We start from the raw sequence: 26,427 nt of genomic DNA on the forward strand, positions 1-26,427 counted from the left end.
CGAATGAGACCAATCACTGTTTTATTATCTGCAAACTTCAGTACTTTAACAGAGGGATCTTTTGAGATGCAGTCAATATAGAGAGAAGAAAAGTGAAGAGAGCACACAGTCGTGTGGGGCCCCTGTGCTAATTGTACAGGTATCTGATGCGATTCTGCTTAGCTTCACCTGCTGCTTCCTGTCTGTTAGGAAGCTTATGATCCATTTACAAGTGTGGTAATAATAAAGGGCAGGTTTTATTATTTATTATTTAGACTTCTATACCACTTCAAAGTGCTATACAGCCCTCTCTAAGCGGTTTACAAAATTAGCATATAGCATATTGCATATTAGCATATTGCATTAGCATTAGCATATTGCCCCCAACAATCTGGGTCCTCATTTTACCCACCTCGGAAGGATGGAAGGCTGAGTCAACCTTGAGCGGATGAGATTTGATCTGCTGTTCTGCTGAACTAGCAGTCAGCTGAAGTAGCTGCAGTACTGCACTCTAACCACTGCGCCACCTCAGCTCTTGTTTTTAGTCTTCAGTTTTTATCCCAGTAGTTTGTTTCTAACATCTTTTGCTCCCTCATTGGATGTTGGCCTTTTCTTAACGTTTTCATCTAGATGTCCAACAAAAGACCAACATCCAATAAGGGAGCATAGTGTTGTCTTTATTGTTCTTGTTGAGCCTCTCATGTGGTTTCATGCATTAAAGAACCATAGTTGTTGTGAAACCTTCTACTGTATTCTATGTAAACCAAGGACATTTTTGAAGGCAGCTTGAGTAGAGATGTGATAAATAAATTAATCAAACAAGTCAAATAAACCAAACCTCTACAATGGCAAATTCTGGAGTGGTGAGTGGGTGCAGTTTAGGGGGGCTTTCAATACTCCAGACTGTAGTTGTACTTGTTTATTTATTTTAGAGTTATATGGCCGTCCATCACTCTCAGTGATTCTGGGCAGCTTACAAACAATAAAGTTCGCCCAGCACTGAACTAAATAGAATGAATACAGAAAAAAACAGGTTCTTTTTTGATTCTTTTTTATTTGCTAAATAAGACAGTGTCTTTCATCTCTGAAAAGTCTGGATGGAAAAGGTGTTTGGAAGCGGAAGTCAAAGTCTGGAATTCTTTCATGCTGCCACAGTGGCTGACTGGGGCAACTGTTTTTAAGAGGCTGCTTCACCGATTGGCATTTTTTTCTCACTGAGTTCATCAAATACAATTTTGTGCAACATTCAGCAAATAATTAGGTCATCCATTTGGCCACAGGTTTCTGCTTGCAAATCCCTCTTCCTGGCTTGAAACATTCCATTACGACCCAACATTTTAGTGGGGTAAGACATTCATTCTGAATTCCTGCACAAAGTCCTTTTCTAGTGTTATGTTCTTCTCCGGGCTTCCAGTATCTAAAAAGAAGAAACAACCATCATCAGTCCTCCAGATAAAATGAATATCATTTACAGATTTTGGAGCAGGAAATAAACATTCAGTCCATTCACCTTCTTCTCTCACCTCAATGGGAGTTTCTAACAACTTGTCAGGTTTCCAAGTAATAGATCCATTGCAAGCAAAAACTGTGAGGCAGGTGAATTCCTCAAAGAATAGCTTTATTGGAAATATCATATTGGCACATACTGTATGTGGTGAAAACTGACTCTGAGGGGCCCCTTGGTTTTCATCTAATTAAAAGTAAAAGTTTTTCCCTCAACCCCAAACAATCAGTCACATGGCCCAATCAAGCCAGCTCTATCTCTAATCCTCTTTCTCTATCCCTCAGCCAGGGGTGAAATCCTGCCGATTCTATCTGGCTTGCTGAACCAGTAGCGCCGGCAGCGGGAAGCTCCACCCATCTGCTGGGATGTCATTACATCCCTTTTTTTACCATCTGCATATGCGCAGAAGGTTCTGTGTATGTGCAGAAGAGGTGCGCATGCGCTCCCACATGCTCCTGTTCCTGAACCGGTAGCAAAGGTAACTGGATTTCACCACTGCCCTCAGCTCTAGTGTGGCAGCACTGATGCTCCAAGATGGCTTTGGCTAGGTCAGCTTCAGGGTTGATACAACTCCAAATGTTGGTCTGTGGTTGATTTGGCAGAGAAATAGAGGTGGGTTTGGAGACATATCTCCCCCTCCATACTTTTGAACAGGCAATGGCAATTACGTATCTTTAGGCATCTAAATGGATAGATAAATAGATAGATAAATCTATCTCAGCATCTGATTCTGTCCTACTATTGCAGCACCATTGAGAGTGTCCTGACATACGGCATTCTTGCATGGTATGGAAGCAGCTCTGTAGCGGACAGAAAAGCTTTACAGAGAATCATTAAAACTGCCCAGAATATCATCAGGCTCGTTACCAGCCCTGGATGACATCTTTGAATCTCGCTGTTTGAGGAAGTTGCATAACATTCTCAGAGACTCTTCCCATCCTGTTTACAATCTTTTTGGACTGTTGCCTTCTGGCAGAATACACAGAACAATTTAAAACTCGGACCACACATTTTCTGAATAGTTTTTATCCCAAGCTATAATTGCACTCAACAATGAACTAAAGGACCACCATCAGTGAGCTGTTGGACAGTATTACTTGGTCTGTTGTGTGGATGTTTGGGTGGTTTAGAGGTGGGGAATTGTGGTGGGTGGGGGCGTTTTGGGGATTGTTATGTGTGTTGGACCTGGTCTTTGGGTGTTAAGTGAATTTCGTTGTATGGGTATACTGTGTATACATGTACAATGACAGTAAAGTAGTTGTTGTTGTTGTTGTTGTTGTTGTTGTTGTTGTTGTTGTTGTTATTATTATTATTATTATTATTATTATTATTATTATTATTATTATTATTGGACCGTGGCACCCTTCTTGGTTGCTTCAGGAATTGAGGCTTGAGGAGAATTTTGGAGTGTTTCTATTCTTGTCTTTGCTGGTGGTTTCAGTCGGAGGTGATGGGGGAGGGGACGTCAGGCTGATGGGTACTCATTTGTGGGGCACTGTAGAGTTTGGTCCTTTCCCAATTATTATCTCCCTGCAAGAAAGCATTGGGGAAGGTCCTCCATCAGTTCAGGGCTCAGTGTCATCCCAATGTCCGATGGAATATGCACCTGCAGAACCCGGGGGGTGGGGGGTGGGGTAGATTTGGCTCTACAGTGTTTTCCCAGGAAGAGGCCTGTAATAAGAGGCTGTGCAATCCTGGATGAAGAAGAGGGAACGAGGTTCAGGGTAGCCACATCTTAGAATCTCTGAGATGATATCTAGTAGGTTAGAAGATTATAACTTTAGCTTGGCAAGACTCTGTCCATTGGGTGCAAATAGATAAAGAATTGAACTCCATTTGTTGTGTCATCTCTAGGTCCAACACAATGCTAAAGGTTAGCACACTTAACATCTCCATCCCAAGCCAAGGGGATCACCCTGTGGAAGCCTCATGCCTGGAGACTGTTAGGATCCTGACGGAATAAACATATGGAGGGTGAAGCCAAGCAAGATGGCTTCCTTCATTTGAGATGGCCAACCAGGTCTGGAGATGTCTTCTGAGTGGGAGACAAAGCTACCTAGCGAACCGTTCCATCACTTGGCTGCTTCTGGACTTGTGGGTGTTACTGGATGGGGTGCACACTACTTATGGAGGACAAACACTTGGGAACGGAAACTTAGGGCCACACCACCACTTTTATGTCCTTCCTTGGCCAGCTCATTATACTGGCACGGTATCTGACGATTGGTGTTGATGGCATGGATCTTGTTCATCCCCTTGAGCTGCCTCTTCAGGATCTTTGTGGTACTTGGATGTTGCTGTTTTCATCCCCTCCTCCTTGTGGTCCCTGTGTGACTGAGGGATATAACTTGTAACTGCTCCATATGTTTATTGTGTGACCTGCTGGTAATTCCATCCCATGAATATTTATGTTTGTTTGTTTGTTTGTTGTACTTATTTGCCTCTCATGTCATCTTGAGGTGATTCTGGGCGACTTATAAACATTAACTATTTTCCCTCCCTGGACTATCATGTGACCACACTTCTCCAGTCCAAGATAATGATAGACAGAGAGACAGACAGACAGATGATTGATAGAAGAGAGAGAGAGAAATGGTAGATAGAGACGCACACCCATACACCTGCCCATACACATACTCACACATGTGCACACACAAACCTACATATACAGTGAGAGAGAGAGAGAGAGAGAGAGAGAGATTCTATATGCCAATCCATCTGTAGCAATCTGTAACGACCACCAAATAATGACAGAAGTCTGGTGACAACATCATAAAAGTACCATTATTATATGCTTGTGTTACAGCATGTAACAGCATGTTACAGTATCTTAATTATGATCATACACACTGCATCTTCTGCTATCTCTTTCAGATGAAAAGACATTTCAGGTTATAAAAAAACAAATGTGAATTAGATACTTACTGTTTTTCAGGTACATTTCCAATATCATACCACTGCCAGTTTCCAGTGTTGTACCTATAGACCAATCCGATGAAGTAAGAGCCTTGCTTTTTTTTTTTAAGTTCTTCTTCTAAGAACTTCTGAAAGAAAAAATCCAAACATCATTTACAGTGAATAACGGAGAGATTCTCACCTGAAGGACATTCAGAATCAGAGCCTCCCCAGATGAATCAGTGGAGGAATATGGAGAAGTAGCAGCAATGCAACCCATACAGTGCAACCGCAAAGAGTGGGGCAGATCAAGTTCCTGAAACAATGGGACATCCAGGAGGAACCAAGGAGGTGTTTGGGTGAACTAGCAGGGCCCTGGAAGCCATGATCAAACCTAGTCTATGGGCCATTCCACATTTGCACCTAACCATGGTGAGAGATGAACAGGGAGCCACTTTGTTTCACTGTTTGCTGAGTCCTTGTCTCATCTCCTCCTAAGCCCGTAAATCTTCCCTCATCCCTCGCTCTGGCCTTAGTTTGTCCCCATAAACTCAGCAACCATCTTCAGTGCTTCCACGATGAACACAATCTGATGCAAACTCAGGTCACCCCCACAGTGGAGGACAAAGTCTCTCGGCCACCTCAGGTTGGTGGGGAGGACATATTGGCTCACCTTCTTCCTTTCTTCTGAGCAGATGCTCACTGCAGCTCTAAGCGGCCTTATTATATTTTGCAGTATATTCATATTATATACTTTGATTAAAGGCAGGGCAATTAAAAGCTACACAACTCTTGGGATTCACCAGCAAACTCAAAGTATTTGCCTCTGTCCATCTACAGAAACAAATTCTTGCTTGCATGTGTTCTCCATGACTGTTGATACAGATTGCTGGTGAAGAAGTCATGGAGAGGAGCATGGGAAGAAGTGAGAAGAAACTTTTGGACCTCTTTAAGCCTGGCCGTCTTGGAAGCTGTGGACCTAGGTGGCACGAGACCGATTGGTTGACTACATGAGGCTGAAAGTGCAGGCTTTGGTCAGGTGGAACCTCTTTGAGGGTCTGGATGAAGTTCTACAATGGTTTCACCTCCATAAAAATTAGGATTGACCCAGTTCTTCAGCAATGCCTCCTGATGATGTAATGATGAAGTTATCCATTCAGCCGTGTCCGACTCTTGATGATTTTGTGGGCCAGGTCTCTCCACATCTTCCGATCTTGCCCCCCTAGTTTGTTTTATGCTCTGACTGGTGCCAGCTTCAATGGAGTTCTTTATCAGCCTGGGTTCCTTTTCGCATTAACTCTTCCCAACTGAATTGCTTTCTCTAGTGAATTCCCACTAGCTTGTTAGTCACCTTTGCTCTCCAAGCCTTCTCTAGCACCACAGCTCAGATGAATTGGTTTCTTCCTGTCTTGCTTATTTAAGGTCAAACTTTCTCAGCTGTAGGTAGCTACAGGGAACACAGTACAGTGGACTAACCTACATTTGGTTACCAGGCTGACATCCTTGCTTTTCCATATTTGGTTCATGTTCATTGTTTTGCCTGCTTACTCTCCTAATCCCTTTCTCTACAAGAATGTAAGTACAAATATTAGTTTGCTGCTTGATCATTATCCAAAGGCTAAGGTGAGCATTTGAAGTGTGCAGGAGTATGGAAAGAGAGTTAAAAATTTACCTGTGTATACAGCCTACGTTTGTGTGTATGCGTGTGTGTGTATACATACATACATACACAGAGAGAGAGAGAGAGATGGATGGATGGATGGATGGATGGATGGATGGATGGATGGAAGGAAGGAATAATAATATAATTACATATTATTTCTTACTCTATATTATAAAACTGCACATTTTTTTCCTTCTATCCATTTCTTTCTAAAAATCAAAACCAAAGGTGTAAATCCCTTTTTTCCCATTTTATGCAAAAAATTTGTAAGTCATTTTCAGTCAGCCATAGATGTCGATATTGTTTCTTTTACGATCAAAGAAGTTAATTTAGCCATCATTGCAAGTTACATCATTTTCACCAATTCTTCATTATGAGAATGATCAAACCTTTCAATTTTGAAGCATATAAGAATCTTGCTGCACTTGTCATATACAAGAGTTCTATTTTTAGTTGCCTGCCCATTAGTCCCAAAAGAAAAGTCTATGAATTGAGTTGCAATTTAATATTTAAAATCTTCTGAATTAATGTATGTATTTGTGTTTTAAATTCCTTACCTAATTTAACGATTGAGTATAAATAGATAAAATTAATGAAATATTTTGTCCACTTTAAATGTAAAAATTGTACATAAGAAAATCATTGACATGCATATCATTCTATTTTCCCTAGATTATTTTTTAAACTTTTCTGACAAAAAAATTCTAATACATCACGTTAGATTTATGTTTACTTATCATATACTAGCCACTTACGTCTTTTCTGGTCTATAAAATACTTTTTTGTGCTGAAAGCCATAAAGATAGAGGAATCTAAATTTGAATTTATTCTATACTGTAAGAATATCTTGCCTAACATAATGGTTTTTAAAACTGACATTCAGCTTAGCTTTATTGTAACATAAGTTCCATGCCACCCAAACCTCAGATCATGACCTTCTAACTCCAATAGTCTTCTATTTCTCAGCAAGACCCAGTCTTTCATCCAAACTAAAAAGCAAGTAGTGAAATATTATTTCAAATCTGGTAACCTGTTGACACTGTAGAGCAAAGGAAAGCTGGAGTAAGATTGTAAGCACAGTTGCAATCATGTAAATTTCATGGAGCAACTATCAAACCTGGGACCATATTTTACTTACCTCCTCTTCCTCACTTATACTTGAAATAAGTGCAGCTTTTTGTCCTTGACAATAGTCTTTTATCTGAAGCTGGATACCTAACTGGTCATGTAATAAATAAAGGTGTCCTTCATATGCCATCCAGTTATGATCCAATTTGAATTGAATGTTAGCTTTGAGCCAAATCAGGATTATGACATGGAGAGGAAAAAAGCACAATTAGTTAGAATCAGGATATACACTAGATTGAGCTATATGTTTTTTTTCTTTCTATTTAAAAATTGCATAGTTAATTTTCCAGAGCGCTGCGGCTACACTCCATAGCTAGGTTGCTTCCTCATGTTTTGACATCAACTGAGTGGACTTTCAAATCAAATTCTCCCTCTCTCCATGTTCTGGCCACGCCCCTTTGTCCCATGATCCTCCAGTCTTTCACTCAGTTGCTGACAGACTGAGGTGGAAAATTTCTCTGTGCTCAATTCTGCTTAATTCTTAGTTCATTTAGGTGTTTTTGCTTATTTTTGATTTTACCCTTGTTCGGGGAAGATTTCTGTTTGTTTTTTTGCCGGAGCCGACAGTCAGCTGTGTGAGCGCGGTGACGGGTCTGGATGCTCCAGGCCGTCCTGTGCCTCAGCGCTTAGCACGAAGCCAGCAGCCGGACTCTGACCTCTCGGGGCGGATCCGGCTTGATTTGTAGACACCAGCGAGTGCAGGGACTAGGTGGCTCGCCATCACGGTTCCCTCCATTGCTGCTCATTTCGAACAGCTCTCCCTGGCTAAGGCGGCGTCAGAGCGGTTACACGGTCTCCGTGTTCGCTCTGCAGTTTTTCTTGTGGGCTCCAATTCGGTGGCTGTCCCATCAGTTGCCACTGCGGGCGGCGCCGATTACCTGTAATAGACAGCAGCGGCCAGCGGTGAGGTCCTGGTCGGCTCCCGTGCTACACAGCGAGGACAAGTCGGTGTGAGTCTGCCATTTTGTTGCAACGTTTGCGGCTGCCATCTTTTTTTTTTAATTAAGTTTTTGATTTAAGAACAAAACACAAAACACAAAACGACTGGGTGTCGTTTTGTGGCTGCCATCTTGGTCACTCGACTGCATCAGCCGCCATTTTGTCTGCCTTCCGGCCGGTTTATCATCACAGTTTCGGCGGCGGTAGTCCCTGCCTCACTCTGGGAGCCCCACACCTTCAAGGTGCCCCAGCAGCCCTAAGTTGCGGAGGCGATTTGGCACGATCGCCATCTGACCTCGCTGGTCATTCTACCGCCGTTTGGAGTTGTACTTGGCCCTGACAAGGAACTGCCTGTACCCTTTGGGTGCCTTTGATCTGACTTGCACGCTGGTGGTCGAACTTTGGGAGTCCTCAGTCCCACTTGTCGTTGCCTGATGTTTATTCCGGTTTAAAAAAAAAAAAAACCAGAGATGGCGAATTCGTCCCTATCTTCTGATCTCGAACAAGAAGAGAGCCCACCCAGGGCTAAAGCACGCAAGAAGGGGGCAGGTAAGTGGTCTGCTCATGTCAGTCGCAAGACCCATCCACCTAAGGCTTCCAAGGCCATTGATAAGGACGCTTTGAGGCGCCACACGGCCCTTGAGAAACAATATGACAAGGCCAGGCAAGCGGCAGCCTCTTCCCTTGCCTTGGATTCAAGACCCTGTCAGTCGCAGTCTCCTGAGGCCGCGCCATCCACATCACAGGACACTTCTATGGCTCCACTTTCTCTGACAAAGGGGGTTTCGCGGTCCATGCCTGATGTTTCTTCTGTCAGGTTAGACTCCTCTCACCCTCCTTGTGACCAGCTCCCTGAGGCCACCTTTACACCCACAGCAGCAGGGCTCCGTGCTCCTGTAGGCCCCCAGCTTGATTTTCAGGCCATGCTATCCACAGCCTTGTGCAACATCTTGGTTGCTGGCCTACAACATGCCTCTCAGGTACCCCATTCGGGGTCGGCCCAGACTGTGGAGCTCAGTCAGCCCACACACAGGCCTCGTTCACTACACCAGAGGGAGTCTGACTCCTCCGGAGGCTCGGACCAAGCAGAAGAATTCCCTGAGGACCTTGAGTTCTCTGAAGAACTCATGATGCTTTCTTCAAGCAGACCAAGGAGGAGAAGGACTACATTCCATGCCCCCAGCTATTCGCAGACGTCCTTCAGACACCATGGAGTCAACCGGGGTCCTTAACAACCCCCAGTAATCTGGACAAGAAACTTTACTGTCCCGCGCCCGAATTGGAGGCTCTCCTGGACTTACCACCTGTCGATGCTCCAGTGGCCTCTCTCGCCTCGCCTTCAGTCATCTCCTTGGATCCCCTGGATGGCCTGAAGTCTGAAGACAGACGCGCGGAGCTCTCATTCCACAAATCCCACCAAGCGGTGGCCTGGGCGGTCAGTGACGGCCACGTCATTTTTTAACCATGCGTCCCTTATCTGGCTGCGTCAATTGCAAGAAAGGCTTCCTCCGGAGGAAACCAGGTTGCATCAAGATGTTAATAAGATCATCGCGGCCACTGAATATTCCGCCAATGCTTCCTTAAATTCAGTAAAATTTCTTCCCGGGCTCTCGCTTCATCGGTCACCTCTCGGCTCCTCTTCTGGCCTTCTGGAAGGCCAATGTAAAAACCAAATGGAAGCTCGCTTCATCCCCCTATAAGGCTCCTAATTTATTTGGTGCTGCGCTTGATGCAGTTCTCGTCGAGGACAAGGATAAGCGGAAAGTCCTACCTTCTACATTCCGCAAGACTGATAGATGTTACGCACCTTACAGCCAGCGGCAGCCCTTTCGGACCTTCTCCGGGCCCGGGGGGCCCTCTACTTACCGCCAGTCATTCCAGTCAACTGACCGGTTTTCAGACAGGCAGCACTTCTGCGATAGGGAAAGACCTCATCTCGCTTCAAAGCATCCCTTCCATGGATCCGGGTCCAAGTCCTTCTGGCGGGGCAAATGACTCGCATTCGTGGGGCCCCATCGGCGGTCGTCTCCAGGCATTTCACCATCAGTGGGACCTGTCAACAACGGACGCCTGGGTCCGTCGTACGGTCTCCCAAGGCCTTTCTATAGAGTTCTCCGGCACACCCCCAAGTCGCTTCATCCGGTGCCCAGTTCCCCGCTCCTCGCAGCTGCAGGATCTCATGTCAGCAGAGATCCAACACCTCCTGAACATCAATGCGATAGAGTCTGTGCCCGGGGACTAACTGGGAACTGGATTTTACTTGATCCTTTTTTTGGTTCCCAAGAGTTTGGGAGGATACAGGGGAATCCTCAACCTGAAACATCTGAATCTGGCAGTTCGCTACTGCCGATTCAAAATGCATTCCCTGAGGTCCATCCTCTCCTCCGTTCGGCACGGGGATTTCATGCAGTCAATGGATCTGCACGAGGCATATCTACATGTTCCGGTACATCCCTCCCATTGCCAATTTCTGAGATTCGATTATGCGGGGAGGCATTACCAGTACTGTGCGATGCCATTCGGGCTCTCTTCGGGCCCCCGAACTTTCACCAAGTTGGTGGCGGTGGTGGCAGCCTCTCTCAGATCTGCTCCGGTGAGGGTCCTGTGTTATCTAGATGATATCCTCATTCTCCAGTGCGCTGCCTGGAGAATCCAAATGACGGGTAGGTTCCTCAGCTTCATTGCTGGACTGGGTGACTGTTTCTTTAAGAAACAACCTTGGCCACTCCTCCTTTGCCTAGCTAAGCCCCAATTCATTCACTCAGTCAAGTGAGAGACTGGGTTTTTTCCTTGGCTCTAGCAATTTGGCTGATGAACTTTATCAATATTTGGATTTTCCATCTATTATTAATCTGAGAGATTCTCCTGAGCGGTGTGGAGTTATTGTGACAACTGATGGCCCTGTTGTTACTGCGGAGGGTGAGTTAGCCTGGGGCTCTATCCAGGGGACTCCTCTCCGCTCCTTTTTTCTGTGTAACAGATTCCTCGGAGCTCTACCTTAGGGCAACTCTGAGTGATTGGCCTGCCGCTGGGCGCTGCGTGGGGGTCTGGATAGCTGGATTCTCCCCCTTTGCCTCCCACACCGCTCCAACGCTTGCAGAGGCGGCCGGGGGTCCCTACATCGCTTCCGCAAACCCCCCTAATTAAATCCACAATTAACAAACCGCTGGGAGTTTAAAATGAGCAAGCCGATCCTTTATTGTCTGTTGGGAACACTCGGCGGCTAAAGCGGAGCCGAGCGCGCCTTTGCTGTTTGATTGACAGCCTCCCTCTACGGCTTTTGCTCTCAACCGTTATGGCGTTGGCGGCGAAAATTCAAGCCGCCCGCCATTTTAAACTGCCTCAGTGAGCTTCTTAGGCTCCTGGCTATTTCGGCTGTTGGTGTTTTTTTGCAAGCCGCGCGCCCCTTTGTCAGTGACCTAGCAGCTTCCCTCAGAGGTTTCCTCGGCGCGTTTTTGGAGCTGTGGCGTTCGAGGGCTGTGTTCAGCCTAGCGCCCGTTTTTTTGCCTTCCTGCAGTTTCCCGCCATTATTGTTGCTAGGCAGGATGGTTTTGCCTGAAGGGGTGTTAACAATGTTTGGTCTTGACAGCTGAGGTCATAGCACCCAGTAGCCAATCCTGGCCACCCTGCGTTCATTTGGGTCTGAACTCCATGCTTCCCCTCTATGAGTGACAGCTTTGTTTCACCTAGGCAACCCTTGGTCCCTTTGTAGCCAATAAGCTTTTGGTGTTGTTACACCTTATTGCCTTGATTAATGGCTTTTTGGAGTTTGGTTTTTTTTTTGTCATTTGACTATCATTCCTGGCTGTAAAAAGAGAGAGAGAGAGAGAGAGAGAGAGAGAGAGAGAGAGAGAGAGAGAGAGAGAGAGAGAGAGAGAGAGAGAGAGAGAGAGAGAGAGAGAGAGAGAGAGAGAGAGAGAGGGACAAATTAAATATTTTGTTAATGATAATGGTAAAAAAAAAACGAATTAATTAATTTTTCGCGTTTTTGACTTGTTTTCAGCTACTTACCTTGTCTGCGTCTTCGTTATGGCGGATTCGGACATGTCTTCCGAGATTGAGCAGGCATACAGTCCTCCTGAGGTCAGGAAGAGAGCCAAAACCTCCTCCAAGGGCCCTAAAAATCGTGAGGTCAGGGCTAGGTCTGCTAGTCCTCATCCTTCTAAGCGCTCCTCCGCTACTGACAGAGCTGAGGAGAGGAGGCGCAAGGCCTTTGAAAGGCAATATCTTCTTGCCCAACAAAGGGCTCAACTTCCTCATTGCCAGCTCTCTCCAGACAGGTCACTCCCTGTGCCTCAAGCTCCATCTGGGTCGGCGCAAGGCTCTTCTGATGTCCAGCAATTGAGAGCTGCGGCTTTCCCGTCTGTGGTCCCAGGACCCAGTGCTCCTGCCACCCAGTCTCCGGGAAAGACACCTCCAGAGGCTACCTATACGCCAACTGCAGCCGGTCTTCATCCGTCTGAAGGCCTCCAGCCTTCTCTTTCTCGGGACATCCAAGATTTCTTGTCTCAGACGGTATCTCGCATCCTGTCTTCTGATCCTCATCAAGTGCCTCACGCTCCGGCTCTGGCGCATCCTCCCTTGGCTCATGTGTGTGATGATCCGCGACTTGCCTATTCTTATCGTCCGGAACCTGTCCTCTTGGAGGACTCTCCTTGGGAGGAAGAGGAGCTCGAGGAAGGGGAATTATCTGAGGATGATGACCTAGCTCCGGAAAGGCCTGCTTTTACGGGACTTTTCCGACCTTCCATGTTCAAGTCCTTGCTCCACAAGGCAAAAGTTACAACTAACATGGGGATTGCTCCGTCTCAATCATCTCAGACCTCGGATCCTAATCCCCATGGTGACTTATTTCTCCTGCAGAAACCGGACCAGGATTTTATCCCATGTCCGGAATTATTCACTGATGTTGTTCAAAGGTCCTGGTCTCAGCCGGCCTATATCTCGGCTCCCACTGGTCTTGACAAGCGGTTGTATTGCTCTGATCCTTCCTTCCAGGATCTGATCCAATTACCTGCTGTGGACCCCCCTGTGGCCCACCTTACGTCTTCCTCGGTGATATCTAACGACGTCCTTGATGGACTCAAGGCCGAGGACAGGAAGTCTGAGCTGTCTCTCCGCAAGACACACCAAGCCGCCTCTTGGGCCATCAGGTCTTCTACTGCGACTTCTTTTTTTGCCCGCGCATCACTAATCTGGATGCGCCAATTACAGGAGCGGCTCCCACCTGAGGACAGCAGGCTGCACCACGATATTAATAAAATCATTGCAGCCATTGAGTACTGTGCGGACGCATCCTTAAATGCAGCAAAATTTTTGTCCCGGGCCCTTGTCTCCAATGTCACCACCCGGCGTCTTCTTTGGCTCCGCCACTGGAAGGCGGATCTCAAATCAAAGTGGAGGCTGGCATCTGCTCCCTACAAAGGTTCCCTCCTTTTTGGAGACGCTTTAGACCCTATACTTGTGGAGGATAAGGATAAGCGTAAAATCATGCCATCCTCCTACAGACGCCACGATAGGCGGTTTGCCCCTTATGGCCAGCGCCAGCCATTTCGGACTGATTCCGGGCCCAGGGGGTCCTATTTTTCCAGACAACAATACTCCTATGGAGGAGATCGGGCCTTTGATCGGCCTGCCTACTGTGATCGAGGCAGAGGCCAGCCCTCCTCCAGACGCCAGTACCGCGGAGCGTCTAACCGATCTTTCCGGAGGGGCAAGTGACTATTCCGCAGAGCTACCTATCGGTGGTCATCTTCTCCATTTTCTGCCCCAATGGACCTCTTCCACAATGGACGCTTGGGTCCTTCAGACTGTGCGCTTCGGTCTCACCTTAGACTTCCTCTCCAGCCCTCCGAGCCGCTTCCTGCGGTGCCCTCTTCCAAGCAATCCGGCGAAGAGGGCGTTAATGGATGCAGAGATACAACACCTACTCGACATCTGCGCTATCGAACCAGTGCCAGTAGAACAACGGGGCTCCGGGTTTTACTCGCGCCTGTTTTTCGTCCCCAAGTCCTCCGGGGACTGGAGAGGGATCTTGGACCTGAAAGCATTGAACAGGTTCATCAAATACCACCATTTCAAAATGCACTCGCTCAAATCGATCCTGCAGGGCATCCGACGAGGCGACTTTATGACATCAATCGATCTCAAGGAGGCCTATTTGCATGTCCCGATCCGTCCTTGTCATCGACAATTTCTTCGTTTTGCCTACTCCAACAGGCACTTCCAGTATCGAGCCATGCCGTTCGGCCTCTCGTCCGCCCCTCGGACCTTCACGAAGCTGCTGGCGACTTTAGCAGCTTCTCTGCGACAAGTCCCCATCAGGATTATGTGCTATCTGGACGACATCATTATCCTTTCTGCCTCTCGTCATCAGGCTGTCGTCGATCTAAAGGTAGTTTCTCGTGTCCTGCGACAGCACGGGTTCTCCCTGAACCTCAACAAAAGTCACCTCTCGCCTACTACTCGCATCCTCCATTTGGGTGCCCTCATAGACTCCATCAGCTGCCGGGTTTTCCTATCCCCCGACAGGATTCACAGCATTCAGTCTTTAGTGACCAGGGTTCTTTCTCTCAGGTCCGTTCCCCTGATCACCTTGTCCCAACTACTCGGCAAACTGATTTCGTGTATCTCCATTGTCCCGTGGGCTCGCCTTCATACTCGCCCTCTCCAATGGTTCCTTCTGCCCTATCAGAGATCCCACCGGGCATGTTCGAACATCACCGTTGTCCTACCAGCTACGGTACGGCTGTCTCTGAGGTGGTGGATCTCCCCGTCCATACGGAAGGGCTCCTTCTTCCTGGAACCCAGTCGCTTAACCCTGACGACGGATGCGAGTCAATACGGCTGGGGCACCCATCTGCAGTCGTCAGTTGTCCAGGGCCGCTGGTCCAATCGGGACTTACGGCACGACATAAATTGGCTGGAACTACGAGCGGTCCACCTCGCTCTCCGTCACTTCAAGACGTCTGTGAGAGGGCATCATGTTCTGGTCCTAACGGACAATATGACAACGAAAGCCCACATCAACAGAGAGGGAGGAACTCGCTCCAGACAGCTGATGGAGGAAGCGACGAGAATGCTCCTTTGGGCAGAGAAGAACGTCTTCTCCCTAACAGCCGAACACATATCCGGGGTCGAGAACATCACGGCAGATTGGCTCAGTCGGACTCCAATAGATCAGGCGGAGTGGCGTCTAGCTCCGGCTCTGTTCAGGGAGCTATCGAAGCGGTTCAGCCTTCCAACGGTCGACTTGTTCGCAACCCAGCTGAACACCCATCTTCCCCGATTCTTCTCCCGGTTCCCCTGTCCAGGAGCAGAAGGATGCGACGCTCTTCGGAGCAGGTGGCCACAAGGCCTTCTCTACGCCTTTCCACCTCTGCCTCTCATCCCTCGGGTGATTCGCAAGCTGTTGGAGGAGAAAGCGGATCTCATCCTGGTCGCCCCCAATTGGCCGCGTCGCTCTTGGTACGCGGACCTTCGGAGCCTTTCGGTGGAACGTCCTTGGCACATTCCCAATGACCGGATATCTCTCAGCCAGGGGGTCGTACTGCATCCAGATCCTCAATGGTTGCAGTTGACCGTCTCGCGTTTGAGAGGATCAGATTGAGGAAGGACAACATCCCGGCCAGCGTGATCAACACTATGCAGTCTGCCAGGCGTGCATCCACTAACCGTATATACGATGCCACCTGGCGTGCCTTTTGCGCTTGGTGTTCCAAGTCTCATCAGGACCCTACTACTGCTTCTCCTTCTGACGTGCTTGTTTTTCTACAGGACGGTTTGGACCGTGGCCTTGCTCCTAACACCCTGAGACGACAAGTGGCCGCCCTTAGCACAGTTCTGTCATCTGAGAACGATCGACCTTTGACCCAGAATTCCAGTATACGGACATTTTTACGGGGCGCATCCAATCTCCGTCCCCCTACTGTTCATAGATACCCAACTTGGGACTTGCCACTGGTTCTATCAGCCCTCATGTCACCTCCGTTTGAGCCTCTGGCTTCTATATCTCTACGATATCTAACTCTTAAGGTTGCTTTCTTAGTGGCGATTACTTCGGCGAGACAAGTGTCCGAGTTGGCGGCGCTTTCGGTACGGCCTGACCTTTGCGTGTTCCATCCCAACAAGGTGGTTCTTCGCACAGATCCTTCCTTCCTGCCGAAGATAAATTCTCTGTACCATCGTTCCCAGGAGTTAATTCTGCCTGACTTTTGTCCGGCTCCTAGCCATCATCTTGAACAACAATGGCATACCTTGGACGTTAAACGAGCTCTCCGCCGCTACATCAAGCAGACTGCGTCCTTCCGTAAATCCGAAGCCTTGTTCCTGTCCTTCAATCCTTCTACCTTAGGCATGAAGGTTTCCTCTTCCACGATAGGCCGGTGGATCAAGGCCTGCATCGTCACGGCATATCGCACCAGACGGACTCCTCTGCCAGGGAGGATACTTCCACACTCTACACGTAGCGCAGCCACCTCAGCGGCTTGGGCTACCCAGGCTTCCATCCTTGACGTCTGTAGGGCTGCCACATGGACTACTTTGACTCCCTTTGTTAGACATTACAAAATTGACTCCTTTGCCTCGGCTGAAGCTTCTTTTGGACGTCGAGTACTGCAGTCTGTCCTGGCCGTTCCTTCCTGGGGTGACGCAGCCTCCCACCCTACTTCTAACTAGCTTGGGTATATCCCATCATTTGGATTCTCCAGGCAGCGCGCTGGAGAACGAACGTTGTCTTACCTGAACGTTCCTTCTCTGCGCGCTGATGGAGAATCCAACCCATCCCATGGCTGCTTCCGGCCAGGACTGCCTTGTTTTCTGTCTCCTTTGTTGTTTCAGGACTACCATCCTCTATTGACTTCGCGAATGAACTGGGGCTTAGCCAGGCAAAGGAGGAGTGGCCAAGGTTGTTTCTTAAAGAAACAGTCACCCAGTCCAGCAATGAAGCTGAGGAACCTACCCGTCATTTGGATTCTCCATCAGCGCGCAGAGAAGGAACGTTCAGGTAAGACAACGTTCGTTCTCTTGTCGTCCCGGGATCGGGCTACACAGGACAAGGACCTGGTACTGTCAGCCTTTCAGAAGCACAGCTTTTCCATAAACCTGGACAAGAACTATCTAGTGCCCTCCACGTCTATCCTTCATCTAGGGTCGATAATAGACTCCACCAGAGGTCAGGAGTTTCTGTCCCCGGACAGAGTTCGGAGCATCAGGGTCTTGGTCAGACAGGTCCTGGCTCAGAGATCGGTTTCTCTCCTGACACTCTCTCAACTGCTCAGGAAAATAGTGTCATGCTTCAACATTGTCCCTTGGGCCCGAAGGCACTCCTGGCCATTGCAGTGGCTCATTCTCCCTTACCAGTGGAGGGGCTGTTCCAACAGAGGGAAGAAGATATTTGTACCTACTCAAGTTTGTCTCTCCCTGTGGTGGTGGGGGTCTCAAGCACTTCTGCAGGGCTGTCACTTCCTGGAGCTCAACCAGCTTGTGTTGACCACCGACGCCAGTCTCCAGGGCTGGGGGGCCCACCTGGCCAACCAGGTGGCTCAGGGTCAGTGATCGCCATCGGAGAAACTCAATAGCATCAACCTTCTCAAGCTTCAGGCAATTCGTCTAGCCCTTCATCACTTCTGCTCCGCTGTGCAAGGGATCCACGTCCTAGTCCTCACGGACAACATGTCGGCCAAGGCACACGTGAATCGAGAAGGGGGCACGAGGTCCCGCCCGCTGATGCTCGAGTCAGAAAGGCTTTTCAGCTGGGCGGAACAACACCTCCTGTCGATATGGGTGGATCATATATCGGGGTCAGCCAACCAACAGGCGGACTGGCTCAGCAGAGAGCTGATCGATCCCGCCGAGTGGCAACTTCAGCCTTAGTTGTTTCGCGAACTGTCAGCCCAATTTGGGACACCGGTCATTGATCTGTTTGCAAGTCCCGCAACACCCAGTTGCCTCGCTACATAACCCATTACCCAAGTCCTCTGGCGGAGGACATGGATGCCTTACGGTGCCATTGGCCTCCCGGACTTCTATACGCATTCCCTCCAATCCCGCTAATTCAGCAGGTCATCCGGAAGATGGTCACCGACAAGGTGGAACTGTTGTTGGTGGCTCCCAATTGGCCACGCCGCCACTGGTTCACAGACCTCATGGAATTCTCGGTCGAAAGTCCGTGGGTGATTCCCCTGCATCAGATGCCAGGGGGCCATCTGTCATGCAGAGCCTCAGTGGCTCCAGTTGGCTGTCTGGCATTTGAATGGGTCATCTTGAAGAGAGATCGACTTTCTGACAAGGTAATCGGCACGATCCAGGCCTCCAGGCGGCCGTCCACGACTCAACTGTATGAAGCGACCTGGATGGTGTTTTGTTTCTGGTGCTCAGGGCACCATGTCAACCCGATGTTGGTGGTTATCCAAGATGTTCTAGAGTTCCTGCAAGTGGGCTTCGACAAGGGCTTGGCCCCAGCCACCTCATCATCCCTGGATCAGGGACTTCCTATATGGAGCCACCAATTTGCATCCTCCCACAGTGCACCGATATCCCTCTTGGGATCTTCCACTGGTCCTCCAGGCTCTGACTACTCCACCATTTGAGCCTTTGGGCTCTGTTTCACTGAAATTCCTCTCCTTTAAGGTTGCCTTCCTCCTGGCCATTACCTCGGCCCGGAGGATCTCGGAGCTTTCTGCCTTATCTATTAGGAAAGATCTCTGCATCTTTCATACCAACAGGGTGTTGCTTCGACTTGATCCGGCGTTCACCCCCAAGGTGAACTCGTGGTTTCATCGGGCCCAGGAGATCATACTCCCTGATTTCTGCCCTTCACCTACTCATCACCGGGAGCTCCGCTGGCATACACTAGATGTCTGCCATGCCTTTCGTCGTTATATCCATCGAACGGCCTCGTTTCGACGGACGGAGGCCCTCCTCATTTCATTTCAGCCTGCCTCCATGGGGCAAAAGGTCTCCTCATCTACGGTGGGCCGCTGGATCAAGGCCTGCATTTCATCTCCCTACGAGCTTCAGGCACAGCCTCTTCTGGGCAGGATCCTGCCTCACTCCACCCGCAGTGTGGCAACTTCAGCGGCATGGGCGACTCAGGCATCGATGTCGGACATCTGTCAGGCAGCCAGTGGACTTCCCTGTCTCCTTTCATTCAACATTATTGTATTGACTCGTACGCCTCAGCGGAGGCGTCTTTCGGAAGGAGGGTGTTGCAGTCAGTCATTTCAGACTTGGCCTCGGGGAGCAGTCAGCTTCCTGCCCCTATGTTTTAAGCTTGGGTATATCCCAGCTTTGGAGTGTAGCTGCAGCACTCTGGAAAAAGGACGTTGTCTTACCTGAACGTCCATTTTCGGGGCGCTGCGGCTACACTCCATTCCCCCCTATTATTTTTTTAATAGGGGCTTCCTGCTCTGTTCCTGTGTCAGACCTACCGGTGTTTGTTCCAGTTGTTGTTCTTTGGACGGTTCCACATTTGCTGTGCTGCACCTTCGTTCAAGACCGAAGGATCATGGGACAAAGGGGCGTGGCCAGAGCACAGAGAGAGGGAGAATTTGATTTGAAAGTCCACTCAGTTGATGTCAAAACAGGAGGAAGCAACCCAGCTATGGAGTATAGCTGCAGCGCCCTGAAAATGGACGTTCAGGTAAGACAACGTCCGTTTCCTTTATTTATTTACTTTTATTGCTGCTTTGCATGCTGTTGCTTATCCTGAAGAGGAACAGTGTGATGGCAATCTCTATATAAGAGTCCTTGTATGCAAGATGGGTGGCAAATAAATTTCAGAATAAAGAAAGAAAGGCAATCTCTATCTACGAGGATATCTACTCATCAGTTGGAGAAGTTATTCTGCTGCCTTCTTCCTGTGCCTGTTCATCAATCAATAGACATCTAATAGAGGATGTGTTCAGGGCATTCTAAATTTTTCTTCCTTACCTCTTACTTTTAAATATATTTCATAATAATGCATTATCCTAAGGAGAATGTTTGACCATTAAAGTTAGAGAAGAACAAGGGTCACATCCTCTAAACCAGGGGTGTCAAACTCAATTTCATTGAGGGCCGCATCAGGGCTGTGGTTGATCTCAGGGGGACGGGTGGGCATGGCCGACTGGGTGGGTGTGGCTGACTGGGTGGGCGTGGCCATCTTGATGCCACTCTCCAAACTGCTGGCATGTTTCCCCTGTGCATTGGGTAGATTGGGCCGAAGCCACGCTGGCCCAATCTTTCCTCTTCGCCTTGGGTAGACCCGGACAGCCCCGTGGGCCGGATCCAGCCCACGGGCTTTGAGTTTGAGACCCCTGCTCTAACCATGAATTTTGGAGTTTTTTCCATCGTGGAAAATGAAGGTGGCGATTTGGAATAGACCTATGGAAATCCCAGAGGGAAAATCCCTACCTTCTTTGAGCTGGTAAATGTGCAATTAGTCCTTGTTTACCGACGGCCTCATTTTGGCATAAAACCTGGCTATGTAACCAAACCTTGTCCTTACAATCATCTCGGCATCCCTCAGTCACATGAGCTGCAACGGGTTTGCCACAAGCAGGATGAATAGAAAAGGCAGAAGTAAAGTCCCAGGTTGTGGTCAGGAAATGTTTCCTGAATGGCCACAATGCTTCATTTCATCAATCTCACTTCAGGGGAAGGGAGGTGGTAAGTCCATCCTGGTCATGTGATTGTTCTGCTGAGCGACCGCTGTTCTTGGCAGTCCCAATTGGGCTTGCTAAGCAAGGACTACCTGCAGATTTTGTCTACCCAAAGCCCCTCCCCTTTTACATGTGCAGGTGGTGCTGAAGTCTCCACAAAGAGGCAGGATTTTGATCACACTGCCACAACTGGAAGGCTCCCCGCCTTACATATATACAGACTAAGAGAGTTGGAAGGGACCTTGGAGGTCTTGTAGTCCAACCCTCTGCTCAAGCAGGAAACCCTCTCATAGACACCTCCGCCACGAGGTTGGTGGGACTTCAACCCACCCACCCCCCAGAGGCCATCCCAGCACCAACACCCCAGTTTCAGGGTGGGCTCTCCTTCCCTTCACATACTATACTTATCTGTCAAAACCTGTGAGAAACATACTAATCTCAGCTTCAATTTCATTGAGCTTTGTAGACCATGGCAACAGTTCAGCTGCAAGCTTTTCAGCTTCCAGGATTATATCAACATCTGAAACAAATGAAGCAAGAAAGCTTACTTAGATATGAACAGCTTTCTGCCTCTTTCCAAAGAGCTCATCTTCCAGCACCACCCCACCACAAAACAAGCATCTGAAGATATGTGTAGGATCACACAGCTAGGAAAAGGCCTTCGGTTAAAGGAGAATATTTGTAGTTCAGGGTTGAAATGAGGGGTCCTTGGGACTCTCTGAGCTCGGTGGTTTTCTTGCAGACATTTCGTGAGCCAAACCTGGTAACGTCAGCAGCACGTACATGTTGGCACTGACGATGTCACTTAGTTTGGGTGCAAGAAAACCACCGAGCTCAGAGAGCACCAAGGACCCCTCAAAAGCTCCTCTTCTCTGTCCCCAAAGGGATCCCAAGGCCAAATAGGTTACTTTACTTTCTCTGACAAAGCTAAAACCCAGCCTTTGCCACCGATACTGTGCGGTTTCTCGCTGGACTAGGGAGACATAGGTAGGTGTCTTTGTGAAGCTCACTCTGGAAAGCAGTGTGTTAACTTCCTGTTTCCACTGTGAGAATGTCAACATCTGCAGGAGTCAATAATATCACAGCAAGGCAAGGAAGCCAGTTTGGGGTTAAGGGCTCAGGAGACCATGAATTCTCATCCTGCCTTAGACACAGAGCCTGGGCCAGTCCCTCACTCTCAGCCCTGGGAAGAGGGCAATGGTAAAGCACAGCAATCTGGGTGATTGAAGACTGAGAGGAAGAAGGAATCCCAGTGGAAACCAGAGTCCATCTGTGGTGCATGTTTTGTCCTATGTAGTGGCAGTTGCAGTCTTTACACACCGTATGTTGTCAATGGCTCCTGTTTTCTCTTATGGGGCTGCTGGATTTTTTTGTTTCCTTAGGAGGCTTTGGGGGGCTTCAGTTGGTTTGGGTGCTAGGTGATGTCATGCGGTTGTTGTAGCCTGTTGGTTGATTCTGAGATATTTTTGATAAATGTCAGTGCTGTACTTGGTTGTGCGGTGGTGGGTTGAGTGGTCGGGCACTTTGGGTAAAGTTGCGTGGATATCCATTTTGTTGGGAAATGTTGTATAGACGGCCTGTTTCCTTTTCCAGAGGGTTCAGGGCTGCTGCAGTGAGTCTGTGCCCATCTAAACAGTGTTCTTCCGCAGCTTCTCTCGCGGGAGGTCGGGTACTTTGGTAGTGGAGCATTTGGCTGGGGTGGGTGGTTTTTCGGTAGACTTGTGTTTCCAGTCTGCCATCAGAGTCTCTGCTGATAAGGATATCCAGGAAGGATGGTGTCGTTTTCTTCTTCCCTTGTGCATTTTCTTCCTTTGAGGTTTTCAAGAAGAGATTGGACAACTCTTTCTCAGGAATGGTCCATGGTCGCCTCCTTGAGCAGAGGGTTGGACTTGAGGACCTCCAAGGTCCCTTCCAACTCTGTTATTCTGTTACAAGGTTGGTTCAAGGTTCTCTGGATCTTCAGTCTGGCATCTTCTCCCTGACTCTAGGGAATACATGTGGCTAGTTTTCTGAAACCGAAGGAGCACCTGAGGAATATCTGCAGCAGCAGGTGAATGTTTAACCCTTCCATTCTGCTGCTAATCTAGCTAGGGGGATTGAAATTGTTGGATATTTATCCTACAGTTGGGTAGGTAAGGCTCTAATGAAAAGTCAGGGGCGTGGGAGCCGATCTCACCTCAGGGGGTGGGATGTTCAGAGGACAGGAGCCATGGCAGAGAAGGCTATTCTTCTGGAGCCCACCAGCCAAAATTCCTTGGCTGACGGGATCCGCAGCATGCCCCCGCTGTGCCGGCACGAATGGGGTGGGCCAGTCTCACCAGGGTGAAATGGAGCCATGCCATGCAGGCCTTTCAAGGTAATAAGCAGCAGTGTGAATTGCACCAGGAAAGAAGGTGGCAGCCAGTGAAGCTCTCAAAGCAGTGGGGTAACAAGGACCACTCCAGGGGCCCAAAGAACTGCCCGCAGCGCTACACTCTGCATCAGCTGTGGCTTCCAAATGCTCTTCAAGGGAAGCTGCAGGTAGAGCACATTGCAATAGTCCAAACAAGTGTTGACCAGGGCTTGAGTGACTGAGCGCAGGGACTCCCAGTCCAGGAAAGGCTGTAACTGGTGCACAAGAGGGAGTTGTGCAAAGGCTCTCCTAGCCCCGACTGCCCCCTGCTCTTTCAGCAGGAGTCGCGGGTACGGGAGAACCCCCAAGCTGCAGCCTGGCTCTGTCTGAGGTGGCCCACCCCTTGTAGCCGACACAAAAGGATACCATGGTCAAGGGTATCGAAGGCCACTGGAAGGTCAAGGAGAGCAAGGATGGCTGCATTTCCCCCATCCTGCTCTCACAGGATGAGAGACAGAGGGATAGAGATGAAAGGAAGGAAGGGAGGGAGGGAGGGAGGGAGGAAGGAAGGAAGGAAGGAAGGAAGGAAGGAAGGAAGGAAGGAAGGAAGGAAGGAAGGGATGTCAGGTGGCCTCAGGAATAGGTTTGTACATTTAGACTGTAACATTACTTACCATTAAATACCTTAAAGTCAGGATTCTGTGAAATCATGAACTTCCTAATGTTCTGTATTGCCTTACGAAGAGGCTCATATTTCATCTCTTCTTGCTGCACTGAAAGAGAAGTTGATCAATACAGGGACTTTAGCTGTGAGATAATACTGCGACACATGCACACCCAAAGTAAATATCAGTTCATCTTAAATTGCAGCCTATGAGTTTGAGTGACTCATTTAGGTGTCCTTGAACTGGGAACAAATAAATTGCTTTTGGTTCTTCAATCTCTTTCCGGTTATCCTGAAAATGATTGTTGAGGGAGGAGAACATTTTTTAATGCTGAACACTGTTGTTGTTAAAGTAATGTTTTACGCCAAAGTTGTGAAGAAAGTGAGCACCCAGCCCCCTTAGAAGAATGGAATATTTTAGGAAATATTAAAAAGGCAGAATATTATACTTCCCTGGATGAGAAAAGGAGAAACATGTTTTTACAGACAAAGCAGCAAAGACTAACCTGAACCCTGTTCTGACCCAGCCTTAGCAGAAGCAAGAAACAGACTCCTTGCCTCGAAAAGCCGTCTTTATTTATTTAATCTTGTGGATTAATGGCATTCACCCACCAAAAAGTCCAGGAAAGAGTCCTTCAAGGAGTTAACTGCAGTAACAGACCTTATCAGTTCCTTGAAATAATTGCAAGGCTGTGAGCTCCCAGCCGGAAGGCTGCAAATGAAGTTCTGGCAAGCAGTCTTTGTGGCACAAAACACAATGAGCAAAATCTTCAGAAATACGAACGGTTGTCTCCTACGACAACCACTCCCCTTTCCTTCTATTTATTCCCCAGCCAGGGAGGGGCCATTCAGCATCCATGTTGCTTTGCTTCCCGAGTTGCTCCTTGTCCTCCGTTGTTCTCCTCTCCTAACAGCTCTGTGCATACATGCATCTGGAACAGGCCCCAGCTGTTCTTTCTCCTCACTCATCTCAGCCTCCAAAGGCAGCTGCCTCTCCGGCAGCTGGGAAATGTTGGATGGCCCTGGCTCTATCTCAGCATCCGATGCAGAGCATCCATCAGAGCCTTCCCCAGACTCCAGCACTGGCCCAGGTTCCTCCCAAACCTCCTCATCGTCCGAGTCTCCTGGCAGCTCTGCTGGCAGCTGGCAGGTCACAACACTCCCTGAAGCTCCCTGCCCACAGCAGACATTTGGTGCACATTAAGACTGGGCCAGCCTATCTACAAAACAAAAGACCTCAGCTCCAGGGTGATGGGATTAAGACATGGCCCTCCAGGACATAATAGGATTATCTAGCGCACGAAATGCCACAACCAGGCCCCTTCTTTACATCACCCAGAAAGGTTCAACCAAACTCAATTCAGACAAACATGACTCTACATGGAAGTCTGCAACCAATAGGATACATGCCCTTGCCACAGGAACAGGAAGCTCAAGGTCAAAACCCAAGAGAGAGTATAAAATAATACTCACTCTCCACTCCATGTGGTCAGCTACCCAGGACTTCAAATCCATGTGGTCCTATTCACCATTAAACCATCCTTCCAAGCGCCTCCATGTTTCCAGTGTCTTTCTCCCCATTTGGAACGGACATTTCTTCCAACAGTTGCATTACTTCTTTTTCAATGTATAGTCAATATCATGGTTGTCCCAAAGGTGCTTTTTCAAGAGGCAACTGGACTTTGTTTTTCTCATTCAGGACGCTTCTTCAGTTCTCACTGAATGGTGGAAAATGGAAGGCCTTGCACTCATCTGGCTGTTTGCACTCTCTCTGAGAGTCATTGAGGCCACTTGGAGGCTTATCTGTGTCCTCAGGATCACCAGAATAGTCAAATGTGTGTGGAACCTTCTTGGAACTGCTGAAAGGACTGTGTTGTAAACTGGAGATGGGTGGCGTTGTATCCCTCTGTTGAGAGAGGGCTGTTCAATTTTAAGATAGATGGCCTCTTTGACCCCTCTTTTTAACTCTTGCCTTGCTGTGACATTACCTTTGACCCCTACATTAAAATTGAACAGCTCATTAATTAAAAGTAAAATGTCAACCCTGTTGGGAAATTTCTCCTTGGTTCCAGGATTCTTCTCTCCTTGATTAGTTTCCATCCATCTCCATGTCCATCCAGGAAAAAGGAAGCACAGGGTACATTTTTCCAGCTCCTGAATGAATGATGTTTCATCTAATATTTCGAATCAGCTCTTGGAGGACTTGGGAACAATGCTTTTCCCTCCATGAGGGTAATCTCCCATCCTCTCCTACTCTACTCACTGGTTGTTCACTCTTTGCCATCATCATCATCTCTGCTCGCCACAGACATGTGTTTCGATCGCCATGTTTCCACTGGCAGCCCAGAGCAATAGTCATTCTGGTGCCTATTTCTGCCGCTTGGATGGGGAAATGGGCTCAGAGCCTAACCCTTTGGCACATGAGAAGTGGCTGACACCCGTTTAACAGACCAGACAAGTTTCAGCCTGTCTGCTTTTGCCCTTGCCAGATCTAGCCCTCAATCGCTGTGATTAAGAAGGGGACAGAGGCACCTGTGCTACATTTTCAGTTTTGTACCTGGGAATTCCAGAGAGATGGTGGGAACATCACTGGTACCGATTTTGGCTGAGATTTCCTTTTGCTGGTATTTTATGTTGCGCGCAAGGCGCAAATAGTGACGTGCCATAAAGACACCATAGCCA

At 48.3% G+C, this 26,427-nt stretch overlaps 1 protein-coding gene across 12 annotated transcripts in view; it reads right to left on the reverse strand.

Moving 5' to 3' along the window:
* Positions 1–1,013: 1,013 nt before the first annotated feature.
* Positions 1,014–26,427, reverse strand: part of LOC117658513 (uncharacterized) — a 60,936-nt gene continuing 35,522 nt past the window's right edge. For 11 of the 12 annotated variants that reach the window (XM_087874790.1, XM_087874786.1, XM_087874789.1 and 8 more), the window contains 5 exons: positions 23,756–23,854; positions 21,183–21,269; positions 7,180–7,331; positions 4,409–4,527; positions 1,014–1,396 (listed from right to left, as the gene is read on the reverse strand). In XM_087874790.1, the coding sequence (XP_087730916.1) occupies positions 1,237–1,396; positions 4,409–4,527; positions 7,180–7,331; positions 21,183–21,269; positions 23,756–23,854 (617 nt within the window). In that variant the 3' untranslated portion in view covers positions 1,014–1,236. The remainder of the gene's footprint in view (positions 1,397–4,408; positions 4,528–7,179; positions 7,332–21,182; positions 21,270–23,755; positions 23,855–26,427) is intronic. The other variant, XM_087874791.1, reaches the window with a different exon arrangement.

Source organism: Pantherophis guttatus, chromosome 8 (genome assembly GCF_059756535.1).
Source record: "Pantherophis guttatus breed Tessera chromosome 8, ASM5975653v1, whole genome shotgun sequence".
Lineage (NCBI taxonomy): Eukaryota > Metazoa > Chordata > Lepidosauria > Squamata > Colubridae > Pantherophis > Pantherophis guttatus.